General features: G+C 41.6%; 1 protein-coding gene across 3 annotated transcripts in view; it reads right to left on the bottom strand.

Annotated features, from left to right (window-relative positions):
- Nucleotides 1-1848: 1848 nt before the first annotated feature.
- Nucleotides 1849-26183, bottom strand: part of LOC122540896 (SMAD family member 3) — a 119465-nt gene continuing 95130 nt past the window's right edge. For all 3 annotated transcript variants that reach the window (XM_043677172.2, XM_043677171.2, XM_043677173.2), the window contains 4 exons: nucleotides 18754-18966; nucleotides 14256-14393; nucleotides 13021-13165; nucleotides 1849-8102 (listed from right to left, as the gene is read on the bottom strand). In XM_043677172.2, coding sequence (XP_043533107.1) covers nucleotides 7979-8102; nucleotides 13021-13165; nucleotides 14256-14393; nucleotides 18754-18966 — 620 coding nt within the window. In that variant the 3' untranslated portion in view covers nucleotides 1849-7978. The remainder of the gene's footprint in view (nucleotides 8103-13020; nucleotides 13166-14255; nucleotides 14394-18753; nucleotides 18967-26183) is intronic.

Here is a 26183-nt window from a genome sequence, read left to right as displayed (position 1 = left end):
ACTCTACTCTCAATCCTATGGATCTTAATTTACATGCTAATCTCCAATGTGGGACTTTTACCAAAAGCCTTCTGAAAGTCCAAATAAATTACAGCCACTGGCTGCTTCTCATCAACTCTACTAGTTACATCCTCAAAGTTCCAGTAGATTTGTCAAGCATGATTCACCTTTCCTAAATCTATGTTGACTCTGTCAGATCCTGTCACACTTATTCCAAGCACTTGGCTATACTGGACTCCAGCAATTCCCCTATTATTGACTCAGGTTAACTTGTCTTTAATTTCCTTTTTTTAAAAAATGCACTCCTCCTAGTCCCTGCTACAGCACTGATCAATGAGCCCATGATGTATGCTATTAATTTAACTACAGAAGTTTTTTTTTCTATTTTGTGTAAATGGGTTTGATTTCTTTGTTCAAAGAGATTGAGTTACAATGCTGTGACAGTGAAACGTGTGGTCTACGATTATGGTATTCATGCATGTAACTAGTCATGATGTAAGACTGCATACAGTAGCTTTGATTTCCTTGTGCATGTTAAGTACAATGAGTAATCTTTCCTTAATGTGCAAAAAAGATGGCATAGAATTTTGATCAGCTCAAATTACCCTCAAAAAATCTCCATATGTAGCTATAGATGACTAATTTTCCAAATTTGATTCTGGTTAGTGGAACTGGGTGCACTTACTCTGTCATTTGTTTATGGCATGGGGTGAGGAAAAATTAACTTTGCCACTCTTGATCACAGTCTCTGATGACTCCACCCTGCCCTGGTTTAACTATCGGAATAAGGTATAGTTTTGAAAACGTGCCCTTCGTTTATGAAGGGGCCCAGCATATGGTGTTTTAGCTTTCATTAACTGGGATAGAGTTTAAGAGCTGCGAGGTTTTGCTGCAGCTCTACAAGTCCCTGGTGAGACCACATTTGGAATGTTGTGTTCACTTCTGGTCACCCTACTATAGGAAAGATACGGAGGCTTTGGAGAGGGTGCAAAGAAGGTTTACCAGGATGCTGCCTGGACTGGAGGGCTTGCCTTATGAAGAAAGGTTGAATAAGCTCGGACTTTTTTCTCTGGAGAAAAAGAGGAAGAGAGGAGATCTGATCGAGGTGCACAAAATAATGAGTGGAATAGATAGAGTCAATAGCCAGAGACTTTTCCCCAGGGCAGGATTGAACTGGTATGAAGAGTCATAGTTTGAAGATAGTAGTAGGAGGAAGGTATAAAGGAGGTGTCAGAGGTAGGCTCTTTACGCAGAGAATGCATGGAATGTGGTGGTGTGGAAGCAAAGTCATTGGGGACATTTATGCGACTGCTAGACATGCACATGGATAGCAGTGAGTTGAGGGGAGAGTACGTTAAGTTACTATATTCTACATTAGGATTAAACCTCGGCACAACATCGTGGGCCAAAGGGCCTGTTCTGTGCTGTACTTTTCTATGTTCTATTCACCACTCCTATAAAGTAGAGGTTTCCTTTTAAATCCATGAACAGCTTATGTAATGACTATTACTCCAATTTCTGTTGGTTAATATGATAAATTGAACTTTAATAATAATATTGAAACATTTACATAATGGAAAAGGATTTTTGGCCATTTCTGAACATTAAAGTAGAAAACAGAAACAATGTACAAGAAAGCACCTTTTTTTGTAAAATGTGAAAGTAATGCAGTATTTTCTGCTGGAACTAAAAAGCTTAATGTTACTTCGAAAGATTCACAAGGTACCTCTACAGAACTTGAAAAAAATGCTAATGTGAGTCACAAGTTAATCGATCTAAACTGCATCTGTGGAATAGTACACAGCAAGCAATAATGGTGGACACATGTTCAATTGCCAACTTTTTGTAAAATAAAAAAAGCATACTTGCATGAATCACATTACATTTCATTAAATAGAAAAATACACAGCATGAGACAATTTTTTTAAAATTCCATTGATCATTATTCCATTGTTGTAAGCATCACAGATGCTGTGTGGAGGGTGCCTTATGCCATGATGCACTGCACCACAAAGCAAGCTAGACTAGAGAAAATCCCAAAGTAGACCCATTGAAGTGGATTTCTATTTAAACCTCAACAATCAGAACCTGTTCAATAGTGCTTTGATCCATCTTGCAAAATATGATGCCCTTTTAGTAGTAAAAGACACTTTGTCAAAGCTTTTTGTTTTGAACTCAACCATTTACAGGAATACCAATTGAAATGGGGAAAAAAAACTAATGTATGAGATGATTGCTGACTGGCTGGTAAGTGGACTTTAATTGGTAGAGGTGGTACCATGGAAATGCACCAGTTTGATGATGACTGACAGTTAACATTCAACCTTGCTTAAATTTAAAATCAGACAGTTTGACTCTAAGGCATTGCCCTGAGAAATTAAGAAACTACTTGTCACCTATTTTGTTGAGTTGAAACGGTGTAGTGTATGCACACTTTCTGTCTATAAAGAACAGGGTCCTGTGTATTAATACTTAGCTTCCAGTTGGTTCATCTGCACTGCAATGTGGGCCCAACTGAAATCCTAAATTGGTTTTAAAGTAATTATTCTCAATTTGTTGTTGTCCAATCACAGAATCACGTCTAATGTTCTAGAAGCACAGGTTGATTGGATACATTCAATATCTTTGATATTATTTGATACAATCCACCAGTCTTTTGGACATATAGCCTATATACCTAGCATCACCCTGGCACTGAAATTCATAAACCACATTATTTATTTGTGATATGGGCTGAACATCTTTTGGCTTGTGTGATACACAGTTGTCAACAATCCTAGAGTTCTGTACTACCAAATTACTATTCCAGAAGGTTTTGTTCTAATTAAAACAACAAAAATTACATGTTGTTTGTCTGCATAGAGCTTGTTTTCCCAGATATACTGGGCCAAGTTTGAGGTGTCATGGGCTATGCCTTTTATTCCTCAACTATAGGTTCCTTGATGGAGGGAAGCAACATACCCTAATTCTGCCCTTACGTAGATAACACCCTGGACGATATACCTGCTGGGATTATCATATAGCTCATTTAGCACCAAGTCATTTGGACGTGTTCAGTTGTCCAACCAGACAGGAATATAATCTGTAGTTTACACACAATCTGTACAGTACAAAGATGGTTGTTGAGGTGTTTGCATTTTGCTAATAAATGTCTAAAGATGTATGGACATTAAGATTTAAACATTTCACATTTTTTTAATATTTGCACCTGGTTATAGGCAATTTCTTCTTTCTCTCCTAAATCATACTTGATTCGTGGACTGGCGATTAAAAACCAGGTTATGACTTCACTACAGATTTCTCTTTAAAAAGTATCATGAGTACCAGGAATCTAAAAATTAAGCCAACACTGTCATTCGTAGTTTTTGTTTGTATACTGGTGTTTCCCCAATTCTCTGATCACAGTTACAGGGTGAATCTTGGACTTCCCTATGTATACAGTTACAATCCTGTATTTTCTGTTGTTTAGGTAATGCAAATACCTGTTAGTTGAGAGAAGTAGCAGATTCCAAGGTAAGTATTACACTGCCTACCTGTAACTGCAGTCACAAGTCATGGAGTCTGCACTGTAATAGGTACGATGATGGGTGTCTGACTCTTACAAAGTTTTTATGCCTGGAGCTACAGCTTTCTAGAACAGTATATTGGATATACCTAAACTAGAAGCCAAGAATACTGGAAATAACCTGGGCAGTATCGATGTAGAGTAGTAAAATCACTATAGTCCAAGAGGCCATATGGCTGCTTTTTTGTTAGAGATGACTGGTGGTGGTTTAACCTGAAGGTCACCACACCGCAGGAGAGGAGCACAGCTGAGAAGGCCGAACCTTTATGGTATGGTACAGAATTTGAAACCATGCCTATTGGCATCACTGTCTCAAATCAACCAGCCATTCAAGCTAAGCTGTGTAGAGAGAAATGGAGTGATGATTTCTGGTTGATAACCTTTCAGGGGTTCTGATTGTCTCTCCACAGATGCTGACTCACGTGAGTAATTAATGTACTTTGCTATTGCAGTACTAAATTATGAATGCATTTCAGAGATTCTTTAATTTTCAGTTCCCTAAATAATTTGAAGGAGCGGCATTGTGGAACATGTTAATTCAATGTGCTATTTTCTAGGCATGATATGGAGGTACCGGTGTTGGACTGCGGTGGACAAAGTTAAACATCACACAACACCGGATTATAGTCCAACAGGTTTATCTGGAAGCACTAGCTTTTGGATCACTTCTTCATTAGGTAAGTCTGAAAGCTAGTGCTTCCAAATAAACTTGTTGATCTATAACCTGGTGTTTTGATTTTCTACTTTCTAGTGGGGTTTTTAGAAGCATTCACTCCCCCAGCTACACAGCTTTTAGACAGCAGTCACAATGATAATCATCCTAGGAAATCCTGAGCAGACTGGTTTTAATCTTGTCTAATTTTTATTTCAAATAAAAGCATAATTCCACTCCTTAGCAGAACTTACATGATTTTAAAAAAAAAACTTATACTAAAAGGTCAGTTATTACAATCTTCTGTTTAAACCTCAGTTAATCAGGGCTGGAATTTTCCTCCACAAAGAATAAGTGTTACCAGCTGCTTAAAAAAAACAACACATGGAAATGTCTGTGACAGGCATACAGTAGTTTAAGGGGAGGTATAGAATTGAAGCCAGCTGCTTTTCCTACAGAGATGTCAAGAAAAATGGTTGAGAGAGTTAGCCTAATGCACACCCCCAAACATTGACTGCTGGCTGCACAGTGTGGATCCATCTCTCAGATGAGCCTGAATGCTAACTCAGTTCCTCTGAAAGCGTATGATTTTTCTGCTGTGGAGACAGGAGCTTGGTGTTCCCGCCAGCTGATGCAACTGGGATCTTAATCCCAATCCCAGTTGCTTTGTAGCTTTCCTCAATGCTGCCAATTTGAGTATCCCAAAAACAGTTGAGTTGAAATGCTGCATGATGTATTTATAGACATCCTTTGCTGTGCCACTGCATTTTCATCATTCCACATGGAGCATGGTGATTGACCATTTAATCTGCTTTTTGTGGTGATAGTTAAGCAAGGAATGTTGGTACAAACAACTTTTGAATATGAAGGTAGCCTCTGCTTAACCTCCCCTCCAAAAGTAGGTACCTCCAAACTCTACTTACTGTACCGACGTAGCTATGATCTATTGGTGCAGGACTTGAATGCAAATATTGACGAAACCAGGCAAAGCCGACACATAATGAATCTATCAATAAAAATGTCTCAGGTCTGTCAGTTACTTGATTTTCTTGGATTACCTTATAGCTTGCTGATTTGGAATACATTGATGTAAATCTTATTAAATATGTACAAACCATCCCTAGCTTCCAATTAATAAAAAGTTGATCTGAAAATAAAGATTCCTTGCAGGCAGCAGAGGGAACAGGAAACATTCCATGCCTATTCAGTGTGGACAGGGAGCTGTGAACACAAGATTAGGACCAAGAACGCAAAGCACCAAAGTGGAAAATGAATAGTGAATATTCTTACCCCTTCCCACTCCCCTTCACACACTAGCTCACAATGAATCTGACCTCCCACCCCAACTTAATCCCCAAACATAGGTGTAAATTTGTAGGCAAACATACACCTATACTCCTATATAAAAAAAAAACATCTGAGCATTTTACAAAAGAGGAAGACATGAAGTCTGAGCAGGAGATTAAACACTGGGAAATTTTAAATGGTAGCAGTTGGATGAAAGCTACAAAGACTGGCTAGATGGAAGAAACAAAGGCAAACAGCAAGCTGTTACAATAAATTGCCCTATAGATCCATTTGTTACCCTTATATTGAATGTAAATAGCTTCTTCCAATAGTTTTAGTCCAAGTGATCTAAGAAGCAAAGATAGTCATGAAGGTAATTTCCCTGACCAATGCTGTAAGGCTGACCTCAGCTCAAGAAGTTGCTTTTGAAACACTAGAATTTCTGACAGCTAACATAAGGCAAATGTCAGAGTTTCCCCTCTGTATTGGCATCCAGTGATGCTTACACAGAGAATATATAACTTATTGTGATAGAGAAATAATTCTCTATACTCATAGATTAACAATCTCCAGTGAGATTACAGGGGAGGAGAATCATTTAACATTGTCTTTGGAGTAGAAATATTAACATAAAAATGAAAGTGAGGTTCCCATACCCCATTGCAGAGAAAAGAAGAAGCATCAGTTAGCATCAGCAGCAGGTGTCAGATTGAGATTTGCATTTCTAACTTCCAAGTTCCAGTCCAGGAGCAGGAATTACCACCATTAGACGAGGATACACTGACAATAGCATGGATTACAACATGTGTACACTCCAGCTAAACCGAAACTATGCATTATCATTTAAAATATATATTTAATTGAATATATTGATTGTTTCAGTTCAGTCAGAGTCTCACTGTCAAATGATGGTAATTTAGCTTTTGTTGTAAGTTTGAATTGGACCCCTTCAGAAACAAAAACAGAAAATTATAAACAATTACTACTAAGGCAGCAAGTTAGAAAACCGTCAAAATAAATTGCTGCATTTGTTTCTTCTCCTCATGCACACATGGACTGTTTCAAGGATGCAGTTCCACAGATTGTTGTTTATCTATTTCCTTGTCCAAGTAGTGGGAGCCTAGGTGGGTAACAATGCTACCTCATCATTGAGTAAGGATGGAGTGTGTTTGCAATCACAACACAGTTCCTCCTTGCCTCACCCCACTCCTCTCCCCCGTAATAGAATATCCCAGGGGAAAATCATCCAAAGTCAACTATTGTGAACTAACCACTTCAGTCAACATCATTTTGGTTTGCATAAGCCTTTTTGAGTGCAACTCAGTGCCACATTTTTCCAGGCATTAAATGTTACAGACAGCAATGATAGGCATGCAGGAGACTGGAAGAACACAGCAAGCCAGCTCTGAGGCAGGGCCCAATTTTTTGTTTTTTGGGGGCAATTAGAGTTGGGTTAAGAAAATTAACATTGGATGCTACACACATCTCCACAGCTGGCATTTATATAGCGCCATTTAAAAAAAATCCCAGGCGGTGTATCAAATCCAATGAAAAGCTATCAGCAGAGGGGTTGGATTATTCAAAAATAACCGCTGCCAGCTATAACCAAGTGCTCAAAATCTGTTTCAACTCCGACTAGAAAGCAAAAGCAGGTGGCCAATGTACAAGTCAAACTTTCATAATACAAAATATAAACACAATAGGAAAAATGGGAACTGACAGAGGAAAAAAGGAAATCACAAGCTTCCAGTACATTGATGATGAGAATATGCTCTGGGAAGGACAGCTCCATTCTCCAATCCCCAACAATTGGTGCTATACAGTGATAGAGCCTGCAGACCCATTGTGGGCTCAAAGCCATTGAGTTTTGAGAGAATGGGCTGATCAGAACAGAACAGTTGTGATAGTTTCTCTCTTCTGAGTATAAAAAAAATGGCTCAAGTTACCATGGTAATCGCAGGCAGGAACGGACCTTCTTCCCTGGTGCAACCATCAACAGTTTCAGGAGGATGGTAAAAAATAAAAACTAGAGAGAGAGAGATCAATCGGTCTCTAGGCAACTGTACTATTCAATCTAGTTCTAGAGACAGGACATTAAAGTAGTCAATAATACAAAATGGTCAGATCTACAGTTGGCACAAAACAACCACTGACAAATTTGCCATCTGGTAGCAGGGTGAAAGTCTTTTCTCCAGTAGAAAACAAATGAAAAATTCATGTTTTTCTTCCTTTGTTTCTCAATCATTATGCGGTTTTCCCTTGTAACTATTTCCCAACAACATTGCCACAGAAAGTGCTTACAGTTATCATGGGAAGTGGCAATGATGATACCTGGTATCACTGCAGAAGAAGCCAGTTGTTGTTGTTGTTTTGTTGATGATGATGATGATAATGAATTACATTTCTATAAATTAAAAGCTATAGCTCGACTGGTAAGATTTGGCAGGTGTCTTCCCTGAGATAAATCCAACCTTTTACGACATGCTTGAGCATCGAATGGCTGGTGATCCCATTTGGGTGAGGACTTTGTCCAGCCACTGCAGAGGTCCGTTCAGGTGAAGCTCAATCCAGCAGGGAGTACTGGTCACTGTCTGGCGTCTATAGAGATAAAAGGCAAGTCATATTAACCTGGACCTTATTTTTGAAGAAATGGGGAACATGTTCTATCCCATTCGATAAGGAAGCTTAACTTTGATACTTAGGAATCAGTTCTCACCAACAGGTCTTGCTTGTATAAACTCATTACATCTCAATCAAACCAATTATATTGTCATTACCACTATGTTATATATCGTAACATGGAAAAATTGGTAGACAAGTTACCACATTACTGACCACACTCCAAGTACCTCACTAAGTTTAAAATACTTTTGGTGTTGTAAGGCATGAAAAGGAACATAATGGCAGGCCATTCAGCTCCTAACATGTGCTCTGCTATTCTAAATCATGATTGATATCCATCTCAAACCACTTTCTCGCGCGATGCCCGTACCCAGTCTTTAGAGTGAAGAACATACTCAATGACTAAGTCTCCACACCCATCTAAAGTAGAGAATAACAAGGATGCCCCACCTTCTGTGTGAACAAATTTCTCTTCATCTCAGTCCTAAATAGCCTATTCTTTATTTGCAGACTTGGCTCTTGGTTCTAGACTCTGCCAACAACAGCACTATCCTTTCTACATCCACCTTGTCTAACCCTTTAATCATTTTGTAAGTTTCAATGAGATCAACTCTCATTCTTCTGAACTCTGGAAAATACTATATGCAGCACACTTTATAAATGGCATTTTTTAATGCTTTTCAATACTAATTGAATGAAAAGTATCTTCAACATCCCCAACAATAGAAATTTTAATGATGGCTAAACCACATTATATTCATGTTTTTCAAGTTGCAGTTAGAGGAATGTTATCAGATATTATCTGCCAAAATGAAAAAGTCAAAAATCTCAGTTTGTTGTAGAATCAGGGAAATTGACTGGTATGATTTTAAGATCCAAAGCAAAGGACTGGGGGAAACAGCTAACAACAGATACTACCAGCAATATGAGAGCTGGTAAGAGACCCACATCGCTTTTCTTTCAGAAAGTCTGCTTTGTTGGCCTTCCAACACCTACGGCCACAGGCATGGAAACCTTGCAACACTGTGCCTTCAGTGTGACTCTTTATGTTTAGACATTACCTGTTGAATTATCTTCTGTCTTGGGGCTGCATGACTTTTACTATGAAATTGAATAGGATAGCCACTTTACTGTATTCTTTCAAAAAAAATGTAATAAGATGATTAGTATTTAATGGTGCTGCTAGAGATGTCAATATTAGCCAATACACCAGGTCTTTGAGCAGTCCTGTGGAACTTCACTTTACCTGCTCTTCCCAAAGGATCCCTTACATCAAAATTGATTAAGTTCTGATGAGGTGTTTGATCCTGTGCTCCCTCCTTTCAATTACACAGTGTCTGGCTTCTTTTGTTTCCAGGAATGAGTTAAGGGAAATTTTTCAATACAACACGAGCTGAAAGTGTTGAGAGATCCAGTGCTCTATTTATGTGACAGTGCTACATACAACACACATACTACCATTCCTTGATAGTGCAACCATCTTATTTTCCAGATCTGGTCTGACTCAATTTATTGAGTTATGACCTGCACATGTCACACACTCATTTCTTTGAGAAGTAGTCAGCCCATTTGCACAAGGCAAAACACTGAATACAAACTGGCAAAATGGTGTGGCCTTGTCCAATGTTGCAGCCAGAATCAGAAGTCAGAGCCAACTTTACTATCGTCCACTCACTTGCCCTGGGCCCGCTGTAATGCCTCCCAACATGTGTTTCCGTGATCAGTTAACTCAGCATGAAATCTGATCTGAAGTGTTCTCGCTTTTACAGAGCAATCACAAACTAAATCAAATTGTCTTTTACTCAGAAGGTCATCTAAGGTAGCAGCATTAGTAGCAACATGCATTGCTGCACTGTTTCTCACATAGGGAGAGATAGCTCCTGGCACTTTCAAAGGTAGTTTGTGTTAATTTTTCTCACTGAGTAAGGAGAAAATGAAGTTCCACTCCAGAGTTTTGACAGCAGCATTTCAAAGGTAACAAGAAAATGGGAGGCTTAAAAACAAATTAAGACAATGGTTCCAGAGGACGAGAGATTTGGAGACCGGAAAAGTGATCTGAGATGTGGGCAAAGCAACAACATAGAATCACAGAATCCCTACAGTGTGGAAGTAGGCTATTTGGTCTATCGAGTCCACACTGACCCTCAGAAGAGCATCCCACCCAGACCCATCGCTCTACTCTGTTCCTGTATATCCTGCGTTTCCCATGACTAATCCACCTAGCCTGCACATCCCCGTACAGTAAGGGCAATTCAGCATAGCCAATCCACCTAACCTGCACATCTTCGGACTACGGGAGGAAACCAAAGCACCCAGAGGAAATCCATGTAGATACGGGGAAAACGTGCAAACTTCACACAGATAGACAGTCACCCGAACCTGGATTTGAACCTAGGTTCCTGGTGCTGAGGCAGCAGTGTTAACCACTGAGCCACCATGCAAATATTGCTAGGAAAATTCATTATTTTGTTTTTAAAGAAAATGCTTCAATATTAGATTTTAAATTACTGTCTTGCACAGAGTTGACTTCAACTGAATATCCAAATTAGACTTTTAAAAAACGCAACTAGAAAGATCAATTTGGGTTAACATGGGACAGAGAAAGGACAAAGCAGAAAACTGGGGCAAACTTCCTCACAGTTAATGATGAATTTACATACAAGACAAAAAAAATTAATGGTTTTTTTTATTTGCCACCACAACACCCCTTCCCAACTTCTCAGTCCTAATAGAGTGTGTGTGTTTATACATTTAGCATCTGGTTGTGATTATCTAACTGGATGGGAGCCAACGCTCTCGAGTTTGGCTGTTATTTGAATGTGGGGAGAATCAGCAAAGTCTCTAAACATCTGGGTGATTTGGAGGGTGGGTGGGAGTTGCTAATCAGAGGCAAATCAGAGCTGTTGCTGTCCCTCCTGTCTGCTAAACATGAATGTGCAAAAGAAAATATATATCTTGAATTACTGCGCTAATTTAGAGACATTACTGTGCAAAATTACAGTTTAATTTAGCAGAAGCGGTTCCCCCTTTCCTCAAAAGACTGGCATGAATTTTTTAAAATGCTGATGAAATTAACATCCTCCAATCGGGTGCGCTGACAGGACGGTGTCACATTTGTGCACATACAGCTCCAAGTCCATCTGTTCCTTTAGGTCAATATTCTGGGCTATTTATTTTAGCAATAACTTGCATTTACAGTGCCTTTATTGTAGTATTACATCTCAATGCATATCACAGGAGTGGTTATCAAACAACATTTGACACAGTCATTCAAGGAGGTATCAGAACTGGTGATTAAAATTTTGTACATTTTAAAGAAGTGGGGGGGAGAGTGAGAGAGATGGAAAGAATTACATGAGAATTCTACAGCTTAGGGCCTGGGTAATTTGAACCACGGCTGCCAATTGTTTAGGCTCCATTACTGCACAGTGTTGTGTCGATTGAGTGCTTTTGGGCGCATAACAAAATTATTGTGTGTTGCTGCTACTTTTTTAAAAAAGATAAATATTTGGATCCTATCTGCTAGTAGTAGCAAAGGTGTCGGTTTATTGGGGATTTCCACTGTGAAACCTGCCCTGGTAGCATACATTCAACCATTCAGTAAACTATTCCATCCTCAGGAAACTACCACGTAGGTTAAATATGCAAGCTGTGAAGGCCACCCCTACCACAATAATGGATACAATATAAAGACAGAGAGAAAGTGAGGACTGTAGGTGCTGGAGATCAGAGTTGGAAAGTGTGGCGCTAGAAGAGCACAGTAGGTCAGGCAGCAGGAGAGTAGACATTGAGGATGAGCTCGACCTCAGGAATGAGGGGGTGGCCCAATGGGGCTGAGAGATAAAATGGGAGAGGGGTGGGGCTGGAGGGCACCAAGGTAGCTGGAAATGCAAGAGGTAGATGAAAGTGGGGGTGAAGGTGATAAGTCAGAGAGGAGGGTGGAGAGAATAGGTGGGAAGGAAGATGGACAGGTAGGACAGGTCAAGAGGGTGGTGCCAAGCTGTAAGATTGGATCTGGGATGGGATGGGGGGGGAGGGAGAAGGGAAATGAGAAAACTGGTGAAATTGACATGAGGCTCTCCAACCCCATGGGATCAAAGGCAGAAGATGAGGTGTTCTTCCTCCAGCCGTCAGGTGGCGAGAGTTTGGCAGTGTAGGGAGGCTCAGGCCTTGCATGTCCTTGGGGAAGTAGGAGGGGAAGCTAAAGTGTTTGGCAACAGGACGGTGGGGTTGTTTAGTGAGTGTGTCCCAGAGATGTTCTCTGAAACGTTCCGCAAGTTGGTATCCTGTCTCTCCAATGTAGAGGAGACCAATTTGGGAATAACAGACGCAGTCTATGATGTGTGTGGAAATACAGGTAAATCTCTGTTGGATGTGGAAGGGTCCTTTGGGGCCTTGGACAGAGGTTGGAGCTTGGGGATTGTGGCTGCAGTTTTTGAACTTTTTCTGGTGGCACCCCCCCACCTTCATCTATCTATCCCACTTCCAGCTACCTTTCCCCAGACCACCACCCCCGGTCCCTGTCCCCCCATTTATCTCTCAGCCCCCTTCGGCCACCCCCTCATTCCTGATGAAGAGTTCATGCTCAAAGCGTTGACTCCTGCTCCTCTGATGCTGCCTGACTGGCTGTGCTTTTCCAGCACCACACTTTGACAATTATAAATACAGCCTTTTCTAAAAACCTCCAAGCAGTCAGCCATCCCTCAAACGGAACTGGGGTGTAAACACCTCAACTGCTTTCTTCAACAAGCACTGAGACTCCTTCTTGAGCTGCAAGATGTACAAATCTAATCACATAACCATTAGCACTTGAAGCACCAACTCCCTCCACTGCCAAAGCCCATTGTTATAAAAAGGCTAAGATACATCAGGTATTGAACATTGTAAACGATACCTGTATTCTGCTCCCCAGCCTTTGACAAAGCTCATTCGGATCGTGCACATCCTGGTCAGCTGGTACACTGCTTCAAAGCCCTGGTTGACTGACTGAGCTAGCAAGGCTGCAAACTCCTGGTTATTAAAGATCTTGAGGTTGCATCCTGTCGAGGGAGAGAGCAAACCCACTGCCGATCAGCATGCACATCACTTGCCAAAAAACTGCCATTTCCCTCCCACAAAATTCCAATCCCCACCACCCTGACTCTAGCACGTACCTCCCTGCCAAGTACTTGTGTTTACCCATTCAAACCTTCTAAACCTTTTGATTAAGTGCCAACTCATAGCTCAGTCCTGGGTGACTGTTATTCCTGTAAGGCACCAAACAAATCCCTTGATTAAATTCCATCCATAGTTTACTCTTAGGGAACCATTATTCTACTCAAAAATCATCTGAATCCAGTCTGCTGGGAATCTGTTACTCAATGGCATAAATTGTCAAACCATCTGTCTTTAAATTTAATGTCTGTTAGATTCCCCTACAGTGCGGAAACAGGCTCTTTGGCCCGAAAAGTCCACACCGACCCTCCGAAGAGTAACCCACCCAGACCCATTTCCCTCTGACTAATGCACCTAACACTGTGGACAATTTAGCACAGCCAATTCACCTAACCTGCACATCTTTGGACTGTGGGAGGAAACCCATGCAGACACGGGGAGAACGTGCAAATTCTACACAGACCGTCGCCCGAGGCAGGAATCGAACCTGGGTCCCTGGCACTGTGAGGCAGCACACTGAGCCACCGTGTCTGATCAGTAGTTTGCAACAGATCCATTAGTGAGTGCACCAGAAACCACAAAGTTTACAGTATGTTGTGAATCCAGTCTCATCACAAATTAGGGGGTAATTTGTGTCTTTGAATTACACTTGCACTAATTATTCCCTCTTGATACTCAGGGTGGTTGACCCTGGTTATGCTTTCCAGGTGATCCAACGTCACAGGCGTTTTACAAAGAACAGGCAGCTCTTGTGGCACAACAGACTGTTCCACAGCCGACTGTATGGCTGCCTTAATCAGCAAGCCTCAGTAAGGGCTACATGAACTTGTCAGATCATATTACTAAGCAAGTAGAGATGAATAGATGACGAGGAAATACAATTAATAGAAAGTGCTCCTTTTCCCAGCTTACACCCAAAAGTTTGTTTTCTTGTTTAACAGGCAGCACCATATGAAAACCATTCCATTGTGTTACCTGGCGGGATCTTGCAAACAGTTGCAGGGTGCCACCCGTAACGTTGGTTGCAATTCGGACTCTGGACAAAGATGGCGCTGTCACTCAGGCATTCAGCAAAGACCTCTCCCCCAATGTAGTATAGCCTGACTCCCCTGCCTGAAATGGACAGGATACATAACCATCAGCAGTCAAAAAACAAAGACAAAACACATGGCCTTTTTCAGCATTCATCCATGTGAAGCAGTGTGTCCTTAAAGAACCCGGCTGCATCAAACAGTATGGCTCTGTTCGCAAACTCAAGCTTGCGAAAAGTATAATCATTAAGTATTTGGAAAGCACCAGAAAGGAATCAAAATGAGATAAGAAATAAAAACACTTATGCTGCCTGCAATTTTTAAAACAAAAATTAAGTCTTTAATGTGCCACAATGCAGGCCTTGAACTGCTGGAATGTCCTAAGTTGGAGCGTACATGTTATCTTGTTCTAAGGTAGGTAAATTCTATCTGCCCCAATACCTTAAATATACACTTGAAATGGGGTCAAAATCTCTGTGTTGGAGTCAGAATCTCTCCTATATTTGTGAGTTCATCAGACCACAACCTGACGCATCAGATGGCAATCCAGTCATTTTCCTGTGAATGGACCATGCTAATGTATGTTACATACATATACCTGTACTGCATGTAAAAATCGCAAGCAGAGAAACTGACCGATGTTTGAGCATGTTGATTTAATGGATGGCTAAAACAAATGTTGGGATGCTACAACTCCACAGCTACTGCAGAAAATGCCAGTGTATCCCATAATCAGATGAACTGCAAAGTGAAAAAACTGCAAAGTGAAAAAACTGCAAAGTGAAAAAACTGCAAAGTGAAAAAACTGCAAAGGGAAAGTTGAGGAAGAGGTATTAAGTACTACCTGACCATTCCCCAAGTCAGAGACAGGTATAACTTGTCACTTTTAATAATCAACTTTATGCCTTGGCCTCATGATGTTTCAGCTACAGAATTCAAATTCTGATAATTACTAATTGATCAGCGCTGGTGAATGTGTGTTTAATGGGAAAGTTTAGTCAATTAACCTGTACAACAAATTGAAATTAAATACTGCAGATGCTGGAAATGTGAAATAAAAGTTAAATGTTGGAGAAAATGAGCAAGACTGGCAGCATCTATGGAAAAAGAAACAGTTAATGTTTTGAGTTCAGTACAACTCTTCAGACTGCTGATGGACTAGAAACATTAACTCAGTTTCTCTCTCCACAGATGCTGCCAGACCTGCTGAGTTTCTCAGCACTTTGCATTTATTAATTATACAAAAGCATAACTTTGTGCTTTGCAACATTATAAAACAGGAAAGCTAATGAAGAATTCTCTGCCTGTCTTCAGGAGGAATTCTGCACACTACAAAATGCTTCCTCCCAGGTTGTCTCCACTCAGCACTTGTAAAATTACAAGATTTTTAAAAAGTCACGACTAATGTTCTTTGTTCTATGTTCTATGAATGCTGGCCAGAGCAAAGGTGTCTTCCCTTAATGGAACTTAGTGAAACAATCCCATGTTTAAAAATTAGACTAGACTGGTTCCTGCAGTTGACTTTAACAAGGTGGCAAGCAGAAAAACTGAGCTTGCATTTACATATTAAATAGCGAGCCAGTCTGTTTGTGGAGATATTGGTTAATGAAGAATGTTGGTGAGGAATCCAGAAAACTCACTGTCCTTGTTCAAATATTGACTGAGAGAATTTATTTTCATTTGGGCATATGTGGACATTGCTGCCCAGACTGACATTTATCGTCCATCATTAGTTGCCTTGAAAATATAGTGGTGGGCCACCCTGTTGAACCACTGAAAGCAATTTGGTTCAGCTAAGCGGCTTGCTCGGCCACAACAAACAACAGTACAGAATCAGTGGTGCCGGTGTGAAACAACAACATCACAATCATAAACACTGCCTTTAAATGTAGTCAAATACCCCAAGGCTCTTCACAGAAGCATTATCAAGTTCAAAAGTATCTCAAAGAGAACAGAGGGCAAAGATAGATTTTGGGGGTGAGGGGTTGGAATTATACAACATGGAAGTTAAACAGCTGAAGGCACAGCAACCGACGATATCACTATACACAGAAGCCAGAACTGGGAGATGCACAGATATCTCAGAAGGGCAGTTGTGCTGGAGGAGAAAGACATTTTAAAATGGAGAGATGGCTTAACCAGGAGCCAAAGTAGGTCAGCAAACAGTGGGCAAACACTACATACCGATATTTTCTACATCTCACTGTTAAGTCAGAGAACAGCTTCCACTTCTTTGAAAATCTCAATGATATTCCAGTTGCTATCATACTGGGAGATATGGAATAGTGGCAGCAATCCTTACAGAGAAAAATGGAATTTGCAATGCTGTTTGTGCTCTTAGCTTTCTCCACCCACCTACCTGGCTCTTGCAGGGAGATATACCCATGTATTCCGGTGCCCTCCCCTCACCCTACCACCTCAGCCAATAGGTCATTTTTTTTTATGTACGGCTCTGGACAGCTAGTGTCAGGCTGCTAACAATTGAATTCATCACAGCTGACTGCAGCCTCAACTAACACAACATTTAGGTTTCTGGTGATCACATTATGCAAATCCTTCAGGAGCAGGAATGTTGGTTGATTGTATTGGCTTTCAGATCTTAAAGTGGAAATATGATGGGTTCATTCTAGCGAGCCTATTGAATGAAAATCTCTGGTTACTCAAAACAAACTGACAAATAAACCTGGGAATGTGCCATGCATTTACCCACTGAAGTCTTGGAGTGGAACCCACTAGATCCATCTCTACATTATAGGTCATCGAGTCAGAGATATACAGCACAGAAACAGACCCTTCAGTTCAACTCGTCCATGCCGACCAGATATCCTAACCTAATATAGTCCCAATCGCTAGCACTTGGCCCATATCCCTCTAAACCCTTCCTATTCATATACCTATCCAGATGCCTTTTAAAATGTTGTAATTGTACCAGCCTCCACCACTTCCTCTGATAGCTCATTTCCATACACGTACCACCCTCTGTTTGGAAAAGTTGCCCCTTAGGTCCCTTTTAAATTTTTCCCCCCTCACCCTAAACCTATGCAACTAGTTCTGGACTCCCCCATCCCAGGGAAAAGACCATGTCCATTTATCCTATCCACGCCCCTCATGATTTTATAAGTTCACCCCTCAGTCGCCAATGCCTATTCAGGAAAACAGCCCCAGTGTATTCAACCTCTCCCTACAAGGTCAAATCCTCCAACCTGGCAACATCCTTGTAAATCTTTTCTGAACCCTTTCAAGTTTCTCAACATCCTTCTGTCTTTTATTGTAAGAATGATCATTTCAGCAGGTTATGTCTTGTTTAACTAGCGCTAACCACATAAATGTTGGCAGAATATGGTGGTGACGAATATGATGCAAAGCAGGAACAATCCATGGGAGGTGGCCTCCCTTTGCTCCAACTACAATTATCACGAGTTTGGCCAGAGGCACTGCCTTACTTTACCATGGAGAAGAAGAACAAGATTCTTCAAACGAGGAACCTCACTCTGATGACTCATGGGATCAAAGTCAGGCTTTGATAACAATTTATAGTCTCAGAACAGTATTGGTGCAAAGCTGAAACCACCGAAAGTGAAGTGTGAATCCACCCTATAGCATTTCCAAGGCAACACATAAGAGTGTGTTACAAGTACAACCCACATTCATACAACTACAATCTAGCAAAACATTCCATGGAGAATGCGTGACCTCTTCTACCATGATCCCAATGGTGACTGACGGATTTTTGACCTATATCTGTTCCAGCTCTATGAACCTTTGAAATCCTTATGGTCTTCCAGTTCTGGTCTCCTGTGAGTGACCGATTTTAATCACTCACCGTTGGTGGCTGTGCCCCTTGTAGGGGTGTAATCAGACGATTACACTGAGTTGTACAAGGGGATATGAGGGACAGGTGATCAAAAGTCTGATTAAAGATGTGGGTTTTACTGGAAGACTTAAAGGAAGGAATGAAAGATAGAGAGGTGAAGATGTTTAGGGAGGGAATTGCAAAGTTTTGAGTTATTATGTTCAAGACACAGCCACTATTGGTGGAAAGAAAAGCAATCAGGAATGTTCAGAGGTCAGAACTGGAGGAGCGCAGTAATCTCAGGAATGCTGTAGGATGGAGACGGTTACAGAGATAAGATGGCGTGATGTCGCAGAGTTGAATTAAACAACAGGTTGAGAATTTTTAAATCCCAGTGGTGCTGGAGCAAAAGCTAATACAGGTCATTAAGCTCAGGGGGTAATGGGCCATTGGGACTTGGTGCAGTCAGAATACAGACAGCAGAGTTTTGGGATGAGCTCAAATTGATGTAAGTAGGTGGGAGTGATGGTTGGTCAAGGGTATGCTAGAATGAGGCATTGTCAATGTGCAACATCTAGGTGTTGAGTTTTGAGGACATCATTCTAAGCGTATGAGGAAGAGGAATCACAATAGCGGTATGGTGTATTACCAATGTGCCTTCTTGTCAGCTCCACTGCTGCATTCCTGTTCACATTCGACAGCAGCCCTAAGCAGAAGCGTTCAGAGTTTGATGGGTCAGTAAAACCGTCGACAGTGAGAGAAGGCTGTGAAGCGTGGAAAGTCTCTCCCACTCGCTGGTTCAGTTCATAGTAAGCGATGGAGCACCAGAAAGCTGGCTCACAGTAGGTGACTGGCTGCAGGTCTGCAAAAGAGAAGAACAAAATAACAGATTGTACAATGAGAGGCTACACTTGTTGGTTTTCTCCTTCCAAGCCCATTTGTTGTAACTCTACCAAATGTCTTGATGGCACCATCGATTGCACTACGATTCTCACTATCACTAGGACTCACTTTCAACATCAGGAAGCTGGTACACAAATAGCACAAGATCTCCAAGTATCACTATCAGATTATTTTGAAATAGACCATTCATCCCATCCAGTCTCTAAATCCACAAGTTATCCAGACCAATTCCATTCTCCCTTCTACTTAACTCTATTCCTATTTAGTGCAGTCAACAAATTCCCTTTCTCAGGAGTGGGCATTGATTAATGGAAGAAAGTTATACACTTGCACAACTCTTTGAAGACTTTTTTTATCCCCCAATTACTCCTTTAATAACATTTCACGATCACTTTAAATTTACGACTGTTCCTTGCTGATCGTAGTGAACAATCCCAATGGACAGTCCCTTTAAATCTCCTCAGTACCATCTGCTGCATTGAAAACATAGAAGGCGCTAAAAGCAGAGTGGTCAGCTTGTGTGCAGCAAGATCCCACAAACAATGAAATAATTCACAAATTCACCTGTTTAATTAAGCTAGTCTGGGGTTAAATATTGTCCACGGCATTGGAGAATTCTCCTGTTCATCTTCAAAAGTGTGTTCATGGGACGTTTGACACGTAAAATATCCATTTGCTAACTCATTTCACACTCCAACCACCCAGCTACACACACACACACACACGGAACGTTTGCAACAAAAATTTCCAGCTCGGCGAACAGAACCACAACAACGAGCGCCCGAGCTACAAATCTTCACCCAAACTTTGAAAAGGAACTCTTCCTCACTTACACATCTTGCACTAAATTCTCTTGTACACCATCTGACACACCTCACTCACTCTCTTACACCCAGTTATACACCCACACAGACACCCTCCTATAGACATGCGCCTGAAAATGTGTTGCTGGAAAAGCACAGCAGGTCAGGCAGCATCGAAGGAGCAGGAGAATCGACGTTTCGGGCATAAGCCCTTCTTTCGGGCTCATGTCTGAAACGTTGATTCTCCTGCTCCTTGGATGCTGCCTGACCTGCTGTGCTTTTCCAGCAGCACATTTTCAGCTCTGATCTCCAGCATCTGCAGTCCTCACTTTCTCCTATAGACATGCACCTCTCCACATTTCTCACACTCACACCTCTCAATCTTGCTCCCTCAGACACCTCTCCATCTCCCTCATACACAGACACCACAATTCAATGAACAGCTGTTCTCCGTTGCAGAACAACTTCCCAGCGGAACAGGTGATCCCCATTTAAAGGTAAAAGCTCTTAATTCCAGAACAATGGATGCCTTCATACAAGCTCTCCCTCCATATCGCCTCTTCAGAAAGCACAGATTCTCACTGACGTACAGTTGGGCCGGCCAACAATATCTTGAAGATGAGCTACCTTCCTTACAGCACTGTGGTTGCTTCTACACCAAATGCACTATTGCAGCTCACCACCACTTTCTCAAGGGCAATTAAGGAGGGGTATTAAACACTGGCACAGCATCAATGAAACCCATATCAATGAGAGAAAATTTTAAAAAGACTACTTTTTGCCCATTAGGAACTGAGCTTGGCAGTAGTGGGGGTAGGGGTAGCAAACACAAGAGTCAGGAGCATATTCACACACTCACAATCACACACTTGTTTGCGCACACTCACCCAATGTCAACAAATATGTTGTCCGACAGCATTCAGAAGCAGTAAACCCAGCTGATATTTAAACCCCATCACACAGAGTCACCAGTTTCTGAATAAAGAAAATTTGAGGTATGTTGTTACTGAATTGGAGTTGCCGGTGTTGGACTGGAATGGACAAAGTTAAAAATCACACAACACCAGGTTATACTCCAACAGGTTTATTTGGAGGCACTAGCTTTCAGAGCGCTGCTCCTTCATCAGGTGGTTGTTTGTGAAGGAGCAGTGCTCCGAAAGCTAGTGCTTCCAAATAATCCTGTTGGACTATAACCTAGTGTTGTGTGATTTTTAACATTGTTACTGAAGGTGGCATGGTGGCTCAGTGGTTAGCACTGCTGTTTACAGCACCAGGGACGCAGGTTTGATTTCACCACTAGCAGCTGTGTTGCGTTTGCATGTTCTCCCCACCTTTGTATGGGTTTCCTCTGGGTGCTCTAGTTTCCTCCCACAGTCCAAAAATGTGCAGGTTAGGTGGATTGGCCATGCTAAATTGCCCCATCCAGGGATGTGTAGGCTAGGTGGATTAGCCATGGGATATGCAGGGCTACAAGCATAGAGTACAGGGAGGAGCAGGTCTGGGTGAGATGCTCTTCGGAGGGTCAGTGTGGACTCAATGGGCCAAATGGCCTGCTTCCACACTGTAGGGATTCAATGATATCCCACGAACTCTCTAGCAATGATGCACTGCAGTGTTGCAGTACAAGCTATAAATGGTAAGGAAGAATTGTAGTTGCAAGTTACAAACAGGAAATGTAGTATTTCTGCCTAGCTTACTGAGTCATCACATTTCATTACCATATTTCCTGTTTACGTTTTAAACATATACTGGATTCAGTTTTAGCACACACATGCATTCTATTTTGTGTTCTCAACCTGCCTCTCCATTCGATACTATCCCAGAGCAGCCATTCTTTAGATGGATAGCGAGCTTCAAGGGCCATGCTCAATCCTGTAAGTCTATCCCAGTGACAGCCTCAGGATACTGATCAGGAGTTCCCCAATAAAACCAGGTTATAATAGGACACAAGCATCATTGGCAAGGTCATGCATTTATAGCCCATCCCTCATTGCCTTCAAGACGTTGGTGGTATGCTGTCTTCTTGAACCACTGCAGTTAGGTACATGGATACATTGGTACTCCTCATTGCTCTTTTCGCTTGCAGTGATTTGACATAGCTGAGTGAAATGCTGGACCATCTAACAGGGCTGTGGGACTGGAATCACATGTAGGGCAGAGCCACTACGTATGGCAGATTTTCTCCCCTGAAGGAGGATAGTGAAGCAGATGGGTTTTTACCAGTCATGATTGAGGATACTAGCAGTTTATTCCAGATTAACAAATTCAATATATTTTAAATTCACCCAGCTGCCATGATAGTATTTAAATGGCACTCTGGAGGATTACTTAAAGCCTCTGGATTACTGGGTTAGTAACATTACCACTGTTCTACCATCTCCCTCTTATCTCCACTGGGACCAGCAGAACACGGTCACTCAGCTCCACAGCAAAGGCTCATGAGTTTGTAGCAAGCCTGAGGTGGAAGGACAGCAGGAATAAGGAGGTCCAAATAGGAAACAGAATTCAACAAAAAATAGAGAGTGGTAGTCTATTTCAAACGGAACTATATTAATGTGTTGACAGCTGGATAACAAGGGATGTGCTCGAATCAAATATAAATAACCACCACAAATACAATAAACGTTCGGCATGACATATTATTTATCAGGAGTAACAGCTAATGGGGACTGAGTGGCAGGGTCTCAGGAGAACACGCAAGCTGCAAATGGTATTTCTAATACATCTGAACAATTTTGGAATACTTTTAAAATTTCTGATCCTCAGGCCGTCTCCCCACAAACAGTCTCAGATCAGTTCAGGTTGGTGAGAAGGCTAGGATTCTGCACCTTAAACGGTTTGTTGTATGCTACAGATGAAGGTTCATTAAATATCTGAACATTTAGCATCTCCACCCCATAAGGCACAGTGGGGAAATGGCATTTTCCACGGTAGCTTACAACTCTAAAAACTTTCCTGACAGCTAGCTCCAAAAAGTCAGACATCTAGTTCCAAGTGGAGTTCAGGTTACCCTGCTTTGCCCCACACTGCCCCCCTCTCTGATTCGCTGGGTGCCCATCTCACATGTCACGCAATTGCAATATTTCTACTCACTACAGCAAGAGCTAGTCACCATCTCCAGAATCCCCAGTGAACACAGATTGTTTCAAGTTGCTATACCTGCTCTTGGGAGACCCAGAGTACAAAGAGTACCCCATATGCTATAAAGCTATCATATCAGATCAATTCCATTCCTGCTCAGCACAAAGTTAGACGGTAACTGTTTCATCTGTTCCTCAAACCCTTAGGTCATGGAAATGAGAACAATATCAGCCCTAACCTCTGTTCTCTCTCCAGTATTTGGGCATCAAAGTGGAAAGCTAAGATCTTACAATATTGGATTCTATGCTCATCCAACCAGTTGATTCGAGTGCAGTCAAGGACAGGTAAAGATCCTCTAATCCACACAAGCTATTTGGCGTAGTTACCAGATTTCTGTAAAATCTCATTCTTCACTACACCCAAAATTTGGTAATCTCCTGGAAGAGACAAAAATCCAACTAAAAAAAATCTACAAAAATATATTCGTCTCAAAAAACATGAGTGACAAGTACTACAGAGATACCAAATAATAATCACCCTCCGTGAGGGAGAATCCAATCATCTCCCCTTGATATTCAATGGCATAACTACTGTTGAACCACCCCCCCCCCCCACCCCATTATCAACTTCCTGGGGGTTATCATTGACCAGAAACTGAACCGAACCAGCATTTAAAATATTGTGGCTACAAAGGCAGGTCCAGAGATTGGTCAGTCACTTCTGAACTCCTAAAACCTTTTTACAAGGCACAAGTCAGGAATGTAGTGGAATACTCCCCACTTGCCCAGATGACTGTAGCTCCAGCAACACTAAAGTTTGCCACCATCCATGACAAAGCTGTCCACTAGATTGGCCTCTTTAACATTTATTTCCTTTACCACTGATGCACTATGGCAGCAATTCACCAAGATTCTTACGACAGTACATTCCAAACCTGTCACCTCAACCACCTACAGACACCAGGGCAGCCGACATATGGAAACATCACCATCTGAAAAGGTCCCCTTCAAGTCACACAGTACCCTGACTTGGAACTCTATCAATGCTCCTCACTGTCACTTGGTCAAGATGCCAGAACTCCCTCTCTAACCATTTGCTGAACACCACCTTTTTCAGGGCAATTATGAATGGGCAATAAATGTTGGCCTAGCCAGTGAGACACTCAGAATTAATCAAAATAAAGCCAGCATTGATTGTCCACCCCTCATTGAGGGCACCAAGACACTTTCTTGAACAGCTGTAGTCTAAGTGATGTCAAAACATCACAGTGTTGTCAGGTAGGATGTACCATGGGTTTGACAATGTCCATCAGTCTCACTAGGGAACCATCCAATTCAAGCGGCTCTTCTCCAAGTGCAACACAAAGACAGCGAATGTTTGCAAGCAGAGGGCAACAATAGAGCTGGACCCTGTCCTACCAAACATCTACAAACATGTACTTTCCAGGCTGGATCAGCATACAGCAATGCCAAGTTCATAGATAGCAACCAACTCAATAAAGTCCAACAATCAAGCTGGAGTTCATGTTCATCTGTAAAGTTACTGGGACAGCAACTAAATCGAGGAACCTCCAAACTACACACTACTCTTTGTTGACATTGTGGAGTTTGAAATATGAATTTCCCCATGTCAACATGCACTATACCTTTAACTCAAATGTCAATTAAACAGACTTGGTGCATTTACATTGCTGGAAGCAACAGTTCTCAGACAACATGCCCTGCCCAGCAGCGGTTGGTAAAATACAGGGCTGCCTTGAAACGTCTCCCTTCAGCTGCTGCTGTTCAACATCAAACAACGGTCTCTTGTTCACCGTGGGACGATGCACTGTAGCAGCATTGAGTCATGACAGGCAAACAAAGCTTAAACTGTAGGCCAGCTGCCAAAGTAAACTCTGTGACCCGGACGTGAACTTCCAACCTCTCTCGATTTTCTGGTCACTTGAAAAACACCAACTCTCAGGCATACCCTGTCAACTCATCCTGATATGAGCAAATGAAATGCAACACAAGTTTGTGCCAAGGCCACAGCTTCCAACTTCAGTCTCTGTTAAACTGGGCACTGTCAGACAAGACAGTGTTTGTGTTGCACAATTAGAAAGATAGAAGAAATAAAGACTAACTTGTATTTCCATGCCACTTTTCAAAACCACGGGCAGAAGAAAAAGTTGGACAGATTCTGATGTGTTTTCGGAAGTGTAATTTGAGCAACGTGTTCAAATTTGTACAGAGAAAGTTCCTTCTAGATCCTAGCTGAGGTTTGAGGTGTCAACTGAGGGATAAATTTTGAAAGATCACTCCTACTCATCTTTAAGTAGAGCTTCTGAATATTTAAGCTTCAACTGAGTGGGTGGATGGAGTTTCGTTTAAATATCTCATCCAAAAGACAGCACCCTCAGACAGCGTACACTCCCACATTATTGCACTGGAGAACATAATTCAGACTGATGTTCTCAGTATTTGAAGTTGAAGTTGTACACAATATTCTATCTCAAAGTGAGAGAACTACTAACTGTAGCTCAGGGTTAAGCAGTTAAAGACAAGGTCACCAATGATGGAAAAAAGAAAATTGGGATTCCATAAGAAGTCTTAACTGGAGAAGTGCACAGGTTTCAGAGCATTATCTCAGAAAAAAGGAAGGGCAAGTCCATGACCTGAAAGGTGAGAATCTTAATACAAGGTTGGGATCAAGTGTAGGTCAGAAAGCAAAGAGGTGATGAGTCAATGGGTCTTGGTACAAGATAAGATTTAGACTTCAAAGGAGGAAGGAACAAAAATGGAAAAAAATGTTAGTACCAAGATAGTGAAGTCGAATAGAAATATAATACCTTTGGCAACAGCACTGGATTTGACACTGCAGAGAGTTTTATTAAATTAAACACACACTTCCTTTGAAGAAAGTGTGGACTGCAGATGCTGGAGATCAGAGTAGAGAGTGTAGTGCTGGAAAAGCACAGCAGATCAGGCAGCATCCAAGGAACAGGAGAATCGGCGTTTTGGGCATAAGCCCTTCGTCAGGAATGAGGCTTGAGGGCCAAAGGGGCAGAGAGATAAATTGGGGGGGGATTGGCCTGGGGGGTAGGTAGCTGGGAATGTGAAAGATAGATGAATTCACACTACAGGGTAAATTCAGTAAGGCTGCATCCCTCATAAGCCACCTCTCTGTTCAAGCTGTGGAGAAAATCGATAGCAGTTTGAAGAGCTAGGTGTTTACTCTTTGTTCTGCAAAGCAATATGTGCATCAGTTCAGGAGGACAAAGACCAAAAGCTGTCCTTTAGATCTAATCTCGGTG

The sequence above is a fragment of the Chiloscyllium plagiosum genome, unplaced genomic scaffold (assembly GCF_037043375.1).
Source record: "Chiloscyllium plagiosum isolate Xiang-an unplaced genomic scaffold, Cpla_swu_hap1 HiC_scaffold_39, whole genome shotgun sequence".
Taxonomy (NCBI): domain Eukaryota; kingdom Metazoa; phylum Chordata; class Chondrichthyes; order Orectolobiformes; family Hemiscylliidae; genus Chiloscyllium; species Chiloscyllium plagiosum.
This window is presented reverse-complemented; position numbering and strand designations above follow the sequence as displayed.